General features: G+C 42.6%; 1 protein-coding gene across 1 annotated transcript in view; it reads right to left on the reverse strand.

Moving 5' to 3' along the window:
* SLC9A2 (solute carrier family 9 member A2) overlaps positions 1 to 12264 on the reverse strand; it is an 85145-nt gene that overhangs the window by 40527 nt on the left and 32354 nt on the right. Inside the window, exon 3 of the mRNA XM_065929658.1 lies at positions 11150 to 11400. Coding sequence (XP_065785730.1) covers positions 11150 to 11400 — 251 coding nt within the window. The remainder of the gene's footprint in view (positions 1 to 11149; positions 11401 to 12264) is intronic.

Here is a 12264-nt window from a genome sequence, read left to right on the forward strand (position 1 = left end):
TATTTATATGTTTTATTATCAAGGATTGAGCTTCCCTTAACGACGTATAATCGACACAGATGGAAATGGCCATCTCTCCCAGTGGGTTTTACTCTCACTGCTTTCTTCTGCTAACAGACTCTATTTCTCATACTGTCAGCTGGTCATGAGACACAGGCTGAACCAATCACAGTTCTCCAAATCCCTGGGCCAATCACAGTCTTTCCCTCAAAATTTCTTCTGCCTGGGGCTGGCAGGGTAGATCTCTGTTTATAGGGACAAGGTTGTAGAGACAGAAAGCCCAAAGTCTGTGACCCTGGTTTGATGAGAAGGTAGTCATCACATGGAGAAAGACAAAACTGAAGGAGAAAGACTGTCCAGGTGGCCAGGTGACCTGGAGTCTCCATTACCATCACACCAAGGCCAGACCTACAAGAATTTATTTATATGAGGCAATACATTCCCCCTTTATGGTGGAACCTGCTTTGATTTGGAGTTTGCCTGGTGGCTCAAAAGGTAAAAAAAAATCTGTCTGCATGTGCGAGAGACCCAGGTTGGATCCCTGGGTCAGGGAAGATCCCCTGGAGCAGGGAATGACAACACACTCCAGTATTCTTGCCTGGGGAATTCCATGGACAGAGGAGCCCGATGGGCTAACACAGTCCATAGGGTTGCAAAGAGTCAGACAAGACTTAGCAACTAACACTCTGGCTTTACTAACCCAGAGCCTCCCTCTATTGTTTTAGCTGGGCTCCTGCTTACAGAGCTTCCTTGGTGGCTCAGCAGTAAAGAATCTGCCCGTAATGCAGGAGACACAGGTTTGATCCCTGGGTCGGGAAGATCCCTGGAGAAGAAAATGGCAACCCACTCCAGTATTCCTGCCTGGGAAATCCCATGAATAGAGGAGCCTGGTAGGCTGAGGTCCGTGGGCTTTCAAAGAGTCAGACATGACTTAGCAAGTAAACAATAACTGGTTTTGGAAGTTGGATCCACACCCATAGCTGAATTCCCTGGTCTAATGCTCTCATGAAAGGAATGAAAATGTGACTTTAATCATGTGTTCAAAGCTGTCATACTCAAAAGTGTGAAGTGAGTGGTCCCTGTACACTGCGTTTCACTATGAGTTTTCTAGATGTGGTGCACATAACTGGATAATACTGATTGTGCCATCCCTTTTAAGGAAAACAGAAATGGGAATTATTTCTCAGCCATTATATCATATTTACATTTCTGATTATAACCTTGTTTTGCACCTTGGCCTACATAGACTTATAGCAAGTCTCAGACTCGAGAGTTTGAAAGAGGAAAATGCAACTTGAAATTGTAAGCTCTAGGGCTTCCCTGGTGGCTCAGTGGTGAAGAATTCACCTGCCAACGCGGGAGATGCGCGTTTGATCTCTGATCAGGGAAGATCCCAAATGCCTCAGGGCAACTAAGCCCATGCACCACAACTACTGAGTGTGTGCTCGAGGGCCCGGGAGTCACAGCTACCGAAGCCTGCGTGCTCGAGAGCCTGTGGCCTGCAACAAGAGCAGCCACCGCGACGAGAAGCTTGTGCACCACATCTAGAGAGGAGCCCCCGATCGCAGCGCTAGAGAAAGCCCATGCAAGAAGACTCAGCACAGACAAAAAAAAAAAATTGTTAAGCTCTAGACCAAGAGCAATCCAGCGATGACTTGATCAACGAATCAAGTTATTTTCTACAATCTCCATGAAGCATAGACCTGAAGCAATATAATCATTTTCAGATAAAGACAAGACAAAACAGCTGGAAAAAGCAAAGGGGTGGCACAGTCAGTATTATCCAGTTATGTGAAAACTGTTTAGGTATTCAGTCATGACCGACTATTTGTGACACCATGGACTGCAGCATGCCAGGCTCCTCTGTCCTCCACACTCTTTCACTATGCCAACCTTTCCTTTCACTACGCAAAAAGATCCATTCTTCAAGTAGATCTCAGGGAATCAGTTCTTAATTCAACAAACTGCTACAGTTTCATGAAACTTAAATTTACCAGGAAAATACTAGATATTTTCCTGTCTAAGAATTCTCAACCCAGCCTAAACCTCTCGATTAGCTTCACTCACTGAGAAGAGCAGTGGCAGGATTGGTCCTAAAGAATAGCCCCAAAATTATCCACCGTCTGTCTTTTAGGTAAATGTCATTCTGAGAAGGTAATGCATGGGTTTTCACAGGCTGCTTAAATACAGTATTTATTGGGTTGACTATGCAAACTAATTCTTCCTCAGAAATTTAACTTTTATGTTTGTGTTTCATATAAACTAAAATTATTATTCCTTCAGTACAACTGATAAACACAAGATTCCAAAAACATTTTAGGAGATGGGGAGTAGCTTTAAAAATCTATCCCTGATCATCTGCAACAATGTCGTACTTTATTTTACTTAGGTTTTTTGTTTTGTTTTTGCCTCCACCAAAATCAAATCTTTTTTGAGTCTACCTAGAATAAGGCTCCTTGAAAATGACCCACTTCAGAAGCCACCACACCACAAACCTTGGGTGAGAAAGGCCCCAAATTATATTACTTTATTCATTTGGTCTTAAATAGAAATCCATAAAGTATTGTTCACAAAAGAAAACGCTCTCTGGTAACATTTATTATGGGAGCTATTTTAAATTGTTGTTCTCTGTTTTTTAACTATTACTATGAAATACCGCATACACTATTTCTTGAATTCTTAACATACCTTAAAACACCTAATTACAAACTGTGTGACTGAACCACACAGGACTCATGTAATTGAAATTTCACGGACTGCATAAGTAAACTGCATTTCCCATACAGACCACAATATACAGGTGCTATTGATCTTAGTCTACAGAACAAATACAGACAAAAACAGAGATTAAAATAGTCCTTGAAGCGTTGTTTTACCTCTAAGAAAATGGGGTGAGAAAATGTATTATTCTGAATATTACATATCAGATAAGTTTTCAATTTTAGTTCATGAAAAACATGAAATCTCCAAACATAGGAAATCTGTTTTAAAGGATTTTGTTCATCCCTGTATTATGTGTGTGTGTGCATGCGTGTGCATGCTCAGTTGTGTCCACTTCTTTTGTGACCCCATGGACTATAGCCTCCCCCCCACCTCCCCAGGCTCCTCTGTCCATGGAATTTTCCAGACAAGAATACTGGAGTAGGTTGCCTTACCCTCCTCCAGGGGATCTTCTCAACCCAGGGATCAAACCTGGGTCTCACTATCGCTCCTGCATTAGGAGTATATTCTTTACCACTGGGCTACCTGGGAAGCCCATGTCTGTAGGAGCGACAACTTTTGCTCAGAGAGAATCCCACCACTGAGCTAGATGTTGAAGGTGTTTATATCAAAACCGCTCTTCACACTGTTCTTGGGGTTCTTGAGGCATGAATGCTAGAGTGGTTTGCCTTTCTCTTCTCCAGTAGCGAAGGACGGGGGAGCCTGGTGTGCTGTAGTCCATGAGGTCGCAAAGAGTTGGACACGGCTGGGTGACTGGACAACAACATAGCAAAACCCCTAAATGCAGGTTTGGGGCAACAGTTTTCATTTTTTATGGTGGCTTAAATTTGACTTCTTAATCATCTCAAGCTGCCTCAGAAGAACCCTCCACTCTCCCTTCAGTGATCTTCCCCTTCCTTTCTGATCTCCCTATTCTGAAAGAAAGGTTCTTTATAAACCACACAGCTACCATTGATGGGGAAATTGCACATCAGCTCTATTTTTCCCATTTTTTTCACACCCTCATTTTTCTTTCTTTTACTTTATCAAAGGGAAGAAAGCACATTGGAAAAAATCTTTAAATATCCAAGTAGCAAAACTAACACTGGTAATGTGTATGTTCCAATGCCATTCTCTCAAATCATCCCACCCTCTCCTCCCACTGAGTCCAGAAGTCTGTCCTTCACCTCTGTGTCTCCTTTGCTGCAGATGGAGGGGACACACGAATGCCTATGTGAAAGTCAGTTATGTCCGACTCTTTGTGACCCCATGGCCTATACAGTCCATGGAGTTCTCCAGGCCAGAATACTAGAGTGGGTAGCCGTTCCCTTCTCCAGAGGATCTTCCCAACCCAGGGATCAAACCCAGGTCTCCCACATTGCAGGCAGATTCTTTACCAGCTGAGCCACCAAGGAAGCCCATATATGCCTATGGCTGACTCATATTGATGTATGGCCAAAACCATCACAGTATTGTAAATTATCTTCCATTTAAAAAAATAAATACATTTAAAAAAGAATATGTAATAAAATCTCTAAATGCAAATTAAAAAAAAAAACTAAGTGAATGCTATGGAACAAAGCTAACAGAGCTACATAAGTAATCTTCAATTTCCTAGTGGCCATAGTTAAAAACATAACAGTAAACCAGTGAAGGCAACTTTCATAATGTATTTATTTAATCCAACAGATCTAACACATTTTCATTTCAACATGCAAACAAGAAAGATAAAAAGCATTAATGAGATACTCTAGTCTCTTCTGACTAAATCTTAAAAATCCGGTATATATTTTATACTTAGAGCCCACCTCAAGTTAGAATGACCACATTTTAAGTGCTCAAAAGCCACAGTGACCACAGCACTGGACAACACCCAGGGGAAAAAAAGGGACAGTCCACCAGTTTTCTTCCTCCTTCAAAAAAAACCAAGCAAACACTGGAGCTCACCAGCTGGAGCTAGTTAATTAAAAGCTTAAACCATAAAAATAAGTGAAAATAATTTCCCAAATCACTTGCAGTTTGCTGTTTTTGTTGTTGTTCAGTCGCTAAGTCATATCTGACTCTTTGTGACCCCATGGACTATATCACCCCAGGCTCCTCTGTCCTCCTGTCTCCAAGTGTTTGATCAAGTTCATGGCCATTGAATCGCCAATGCTATCTAACTATATCATCCTCTGATGCTCCCTTCTCCTTTTGCCATTTTTTTTTAAAATAAAAAACACTATTTTGGGTGAATTTACATACTTTGGGCAAATAGTATATTATTTCACTCACATCTCGAATCTTAAAAAAAAAAAAAAAGCAAAGCCACAGAAACAGAGTGTCCATTGGTGGTTGCCAAGGGTTTGGAGGGGGTGTAAGGGAAAAAGGTGAAAATTGCTCATAGGCTATAAATTTCCAATTATAAGATAAGAACTCTGGGATCTAAGGGGCCATATGGTGACTGGACAATCCTGCATAGAATGGTACATTTGGGCAGTTAATAATGCTGTATTGTGCACTTGAAAGTTCTCACTACACACATACAAGGATGGGTAACTATGTGAGGCGATGAATATGTCAGTTAACTTCACAGTGGTGATCATTCTGCAATACACACCTATTATCTAATCATCACATTTGACACCTTAAATTTATATAGTGCCCATTACATCTCAGTAAATTTAGGAAAAAAATGGGTTATAATTTCAAATTCCTCCCTGCATTTTCTAGTTTTGCCATGTAGGTGAGGGAAAGTTATACAAAATAAAACAGAAGATAGGTGAGTCACCATTTAAAAATAATAATGCAGTTTTGTTTGTTTCTTTTTCACTTTTTTTCTTGAACAGGGCCAGAAAATTAGGGGAGATATGATTTATTTCTCTATTATTTAACTAATTTCCTGCCTCATTCTACTATCTTCCTCCCCTCCCCAACTCCTCCACTCCATTTAGTGATAGAGGTGGTAACATATGACTTTTTTTTTAATTTTTAATTTATATTTTTAATTGAAGTTGATTTACAATGTTTCAGGTGTATAGCAAACTGACTCAGTTATATACTTATATATGTATTTCTTTTTTAATCGGAGTATAGTCATCTAATCTATGACAAAGGGACAAGAATATACAGTGGAACAGACAGACTCTTCAATAAGTGGTGCTGGGAAAACTGAACAGTTACATGTAAAAGAATGAAATTAGAACACTCCTTATACCATACACAAAAATAAACTCAAAATGGATTAAAGATCTAAATGTAAGACTGGATACTATAAAATTCTTACAGGAAAAACATAGGAAGAACACTCTCCAACATAAATCACTGCAAGATCTTTTTCTGACCCACTTCTTAGAGTAATGAAAATACAAACAAAAATAAACAAATTGGACCTAATTAAATTTAAAATTTTCACATAACAAAGAAAAACATAAATGAGACAAAAAACCCTCAGAATGGGAGAAAATATTTGCAAATGAAGCAACTGACAAAGGGTCAATCTCCAAAATATACAAACAGCTCATGAAGCTCAATATCAAAAAAATACCTAAGATTTTAACGAGGTCTGTTTGGATCAGTCAAAGATATAAGTGAAGGTACAAAAAGCATCATCAAAAATAAAGCTTTTATTTGCCTAGACAACATAAGGTACAAAAAGAGAGTGAACAGAGCAGGAGACCCAGAGCCATAGATGGAAGCCTGTGTTACGGTCCATCTCTCCTTCCTTCAACTGTTCTTTGTGATTCAGTGGGTTGTTTTTTGAGATTCAATGGGTTCTTCATGATTCAATGTGTTGATGTAAACAGGATACTCTGTCTCTGAGGATGGGTGCACGGTGTGGCAGGGATTCACCCAGCAGAACAAACAAGGCTTGCTCTCAGCCTCTTAATACTTCATCTCCCTCCCCACCTGCCCCATCAGAGGAACTCCCATCACAAACGCCATTTGCTGATTTTGGAAAAAAAGACTCCTCAACTGGAGCAACTGCAGCCTTTAGACCTCGAGGCTCTTCAGAAAGCATGTTCATGAAAACTCCAAGCATCAAAGTCTAAAGAATTTTCTCTTCAAGTTAAAACCGGGTTCTTACTCATTCTTACGACACAGTCCATGTCACATGCACCAGGGCTTCCCTGGGACTGCTCTTTGGGGCAGTGGCCATAGGGGTGAGGTATTTTGGGAAACTTCAAGAGAAGCCTGTATACCAGAGGCCAGGGCTGGTACCTGCCTTAGAAACGGTTAGTAGCTTTGCTGGTTACATTTTGGATCTTTATAATCATTGATAGTCTGTACAGCAAGTGCTTCTTTGTTCATCTTGACTTAATGATGTTAGAAACGAGACTCTACCTTGCATATCTATCTATCTATTTATTTCTTTTTTTTACTGCACTGGGTCTTTGTTGCTGCATTGGCTTTTCTCTACTTGTGATGAGCAGGAGCTACTCTCTAGTTGCCGTGCGCAGGCTTCTCCTTGTGACAACTTCTTTTATTGTGGAGCATGAGCTCTGGGCACACACGGTCTTCAATAGTTACAGCTCCCAGGCTCTAGAGCACAGGCTCAATAGTTGTGGTGCATGGGTGTAGCTGCTCCATGGCATGTGGGATCTTCCCGGACCAGGGATGGAACCTGTGTCTCCTGCACTGGCAGGCAGATTCTTTACCCTGAGCCATCAGAGAAGCCCCAAATAATTGCATCCCGAAGAGATGGTCTTCTAACTGCTTACAACTGGTGGGCAAACCATCACCAGGAGGAACCAAGAGAGAAGCCACAACATGGCAAGCAAAAGCACGGTTTCTTATTGTTCTCCAAGTTTTCAGTAGATGACAGTCACCAACTCGTACAAAGGAAAACAGGAAGGAAAGGGAACATGACCTTCACACCTCAGCGGTGACCGCCACAGTCCGGGGACATCAGCCCAACACTTGACTTCATCCCTGAGCCTATCACTCTGGAAATTCTTGTTAAAGTCTCGTTTTAAAATGTCACGGAGAGGACTTCTCTGGTGGTCTAGTGGTTAAGAATCCGCCTTCCAATGCAGGAGATGCAGGCTTGATCCCTGGTTGGGGAACGAAGATCCCACGTGCCATGGGCAACTAAGCTCCCACCGCAATGAAAACCCAGCACAGACAAAAACAAACAAATGTCATGGAAAGGTGCTCATTTTTAGTTTTTATTTTAGTGGACATACCCTGGGTGGGCCTGACACCTGGAGATGCAGGGCCCAGGCCTCACCCTACAGCCAAGGATTCTGCCCACCAGGGCCTCAGTTTGCTCATTCGTAAGATTTGCTGTTGTTCAGTTGCTAAGTCGTGTCCGACTCTTTGCAACCTCATGGACTGCAGCCCACCAGGCTTCCCTGCCCTTCACTACCTCCTGGAGTTTGTTCAAAACCATGTCCATTGAGTCGGTGATGCCACCCAATCATCTCATCCTCTGTCGTCCCCTACTCCTCCTGCCCTCAGTCTTTCCCAGCATCAGGGTCTTTTTCAGTGAGTCAACTCTTCTCATCAGGTGGCCACTTCAGCTTCAGCATCAGTCCTTCCAATGAATATTCAGGATATTTGATGAATATTCATAAGATGGAACTGGTCATTAACATCTCCTACTTTCTTTGCAATAATTTGCTAACATAACTGAAACAACAGATCAAAAATATTTTGTGTGTGCTTGTGCTTAATTGCTCAGTTGTGTCTGACTCTGCGACCCCGTGGACTGTAACCTGCCAGGCTCCCCTGTCCATGGGGATTCTCCAGGCAAGAATACTGGAGGGGGTTGCCACACTGGATCTTCCCAACCCAGAGATAGAACCCAGGTCTCCCGCACTGCAGACGGAGTCTTTACCTTCTAAGCCACCAGAGAAGCCCAAAAGTATTTTAAATGTCCTCTAAAAAAGAAAGACTAAGGAATTATTAATACATGAAAACAAAACAAGAATATTGGGTACCCACTGCCATATCGAAAGGAGGACTCTACATTTTCTGAAATTCTTAGAGCACAGCAAGAAGAAGTCAGTAATTGCCTGGCGGGCTGCTGGCTGCCATGGGAACAAAACATTCCCTCCTCGGGACAGTGGGTTTTCAGTATCCCACTGGCTGGATCCCAAAGCAACGCAAGGGTACAAGGAGAGGACCAGAAAGGGGTGATGTTCACGAGGGTGAACAGTACCAGCTCAGTTCACAGTCCTATGGATCCGATTGGAGGAATTACATTAAGCATCTGTTAGTGTTCTTGGGTAAGGGGGACAATGGGAATTATCCCTGAGCAGTTTTCTGAACATAAAGTTCAAGACACATGAACAAAGACATGAATTTCCAAAATCAATGCTATAAGTCCCTTCTCCATCCCCAGCAATAAAGCTATGGTTCTCAAGGGTCCCATGCTATGGCAATGTGAAGGTTCAGGTTTAAGAGACTAGAAACTTTTCATTAACTTCAGCTCCAGAGCATTGGAAATGTACTCTGAAACACACATGCACAGACATTCACAAGTATGCACCTTGCCTGTTTCAATGACTTATCCCAGTATAGAATGAGCAGGAAGGTATCAGAAAGTTAGAAAACAAGAAACTAACTAACTCTTAGTGTCTGAATATAAAACTCTCCTGAACACTTGGGAAGTGTGATGTGGCCCTAATTTGTCCCTAAGATCCTAGTTCCCAGAGCAAGTAAAGCACTGATCCCACCCTCGCAGAAGGTCAGGTACCTGGGGCATCACCAGCCTTCTGAGTTCTGTGAACTCCAGCCCAGACACGGCTAAGCAGAGATGTACCAGGACTCTGCCCCTATTAGCACTTCACCTGTCCCCCCTCCACACTCAGGATCTTCCCATATCAGTTGCTGCTTTGAACATCAGGAAAGTTGACAAGCATATTCAGATAGCTCCGTGGATGTTCTAGAACTTTTACATATGCCCAGGGTCAAAATGAGGGCTTCCCTGGTAGGTCAGTGGTAAACAATCCACCTGCCATTGCAGGAGATGCAGGTTCAATCCCTGGGCTGGGAATATGCCCTGGAGAAGGAAACAGCAACCATTCCAGTATGCTTGCCTGGAGAATCCCATGGACAGAGGAGCCTGGTGGGTTATGGTCCATGAGGTTGGAATACAGTCAGACAGGACTGAGGAACTAAACAACAACAAGGGTCAAAATATATTCAAGGTTCTTACACCAACCATTGCAAGAACACTGCTGGGAAATTAGATGCAAAGTCCCAGCCCTGTAATCTTTGCAGAGACCTTGTCACCAGCTGATCGGACAGTTTCAATGACACGAGTCAAAGAACAGTGAAGACACTGGAGGTCATACAAATGATATGAATAGCCACCAGGAAGACGCTGCCCCTTTCATTACTGGGTCAGACTGGATTAGTTTGGTGCTTTATTTAGGTTCCCTGGGATACAGAACATCACACAACTTCCTAATGCATGGCTTTCATTACAGAGGGTTCCACTCTCCTTGTGGAGAAAGACGAACCTCACTGCTTCTGCTACAAAAGTGGTGATATGGGCAGAAAATAAACAGTCCATATTCAAAGCATCACCGAAATCAGACTGCAAAAGAAAACTCCAAGAAGAACTAGGCCCATGTTTACAACACAAACCCTAAACATGGATAGCAGACCCCAGTAGAGATTCTGGCATGTGTTAAGCTGTAAATAAATATTCATCAAAATTAAAACCTTTAAAGGCATTCTATTACAAAGCATTTCTCACTGGCCCTCTACAAGTTATGGCCATAATATAATAGGCTTATTTTTGGAAGCTGCAAAACACCCACACCCAACAAGTAAACTCTGTCAAAGTGACACTCCTAATAAGCTAACATTGGGCCCAAATGTAACCATTCTTCAGCTACTTGTAGAGCTTTTTGAGACCATCCTTCTGAATCAGTTAGTGGGTGAAACACTAACTAGTGGATAGTGGATAACTAACTATCCACTCTTGTTTTATAACCATACTTCTTTCAGTTCAAAGGCCATGATGGCGTGCCTTATTCATTGTGTTTTGCTTTGAATGATGTAAAGTTACAACCTCAAATCGAATATATCATACAGAGTGAAGGTTTTCTACTACTAATGTTGTTCAAATGAATATACAGAAGCAATTGCAGAACTCCAGACTCAGCTTGGAAAACAACCTTGTTGGAGTAAGCTGACCTGGGCAACACTAAATGGTCATCAAACTCAGAAAATTCTTGGTGCCTCACCACCCACCCCAACACTTTCTCATCATATTTCATGAGACCCAAGAGTTCACTTGTAAGTACTGTTCCATGTCAGCACTGGATCACTTTAGTACAAATCTGGCTGACACATACTTTCATTTCTTTGAAGCATAAAGTAAGCAAAATCTACTTTTAATTTTTTCTTAAAAGAATTCAAGAACATCTACTCTTTTTACATAACATGTAACACACACAGCTCCAAACTCATGAATTCCACGAAATGCCATCATGTGCATGAGTCAAATACTTACGCCATGATGCCTGAGAGATGGAACATCTCAGCCGTGATGTAGGACAGGTAGCTGTAGAGGAAGACGAAGAGTGGCTCGATCACGCGGATGTTGTGTGTGAAGCGCGTGGTAAACGCCGCTATAAAGCCCAGGAAAATGCCGATCAGCACCCCACCGATCCCCACGACGAAGAAGTTCGCGATGCCAGCAAACACGTCAACGGTCTCGATGGTCTTCATCTGGCAGAAAGACTTGAACAGGTTGTACAGGACCTGTGGGAGACGCAGAGGGACGTCAGGACCTGCCAACTTCCCCATCATCCATGCAGCCCCAGAAACACACCTGCCTCCTAATAAGGCCGTGTCTTCTGTGCTCCAAAGTGGATGATGAGTGGGAGCGACTGCGCATCTTTTTATCTCACATGTTAACAGTACATTTAATTGCTGTTGTGTTTAGTTGCTAAGTCATGTCCCACTCTGTGACCCCACAGACTGTAGCCCACCAGGCTCCTCTGCCCATGGAATTCTCCAGGCAAGCATACAGGAGTGGGTTGCCATTTCTTTCTCTAGGGAATATTCCTGTCCCAGGGATCAAACCCACATTTCCTGCATTGGCAGGTGGATTCTTTACCACCTGGCTACCTGGGAAACTCGCGCATTCAATAGCTTTAAGCAAAAAGTGTTCATGAAAGCATGTCATCAGGAAATCTATTTCTAGACATGAAAGAGAGGAGACTTCAAAATTATTTACATGACTTACTCCTAAAACATCATTTTTTAGACCCTCAGGTCAGTTCAGTTCAGTCACTCAGTCGTGTCCAACTCTTTGCGACCCCATGAACCGCAGCACGCCAGGCCTCCCTGTCCATCACCAACTCCCAGAGTTTACTTAAACACATGTCCATCAAGCCGGTGATGCCTGCAGCCATCTCATCCTCTGTTGTCCCCTTCTCCTCCTGCCCTCAATCCCTCCCAGCATCAGGGTCTTTTCCAATGAGTCAACTCTTCGCCAAAGTGGCCAAAGTATGGGATTTTCAGCTTCAACATCAATCCTTCCAATGAACACTCAGGACTGATCTCCTTTAGGATGGACTGGTTGGGTCTCCTTGCAGTCCAAGGGACTCTCAAGAGTCTTCT

This window comes from Muntiacus reevesi, chromosome 3 (genome assembly GCF_963930625.1).
Source record: "Muntiacus reevesi chromosome 3, mMunRee1.1, whole genome shotgun sequence".
In the NCBI taxonomy this organism is placed as follows: Eukaryota; Metazoa; Chordata; class Mammalia; order Artiodactyla; family Cervidae; genus Muntiacus; species Muntiacus reevesi.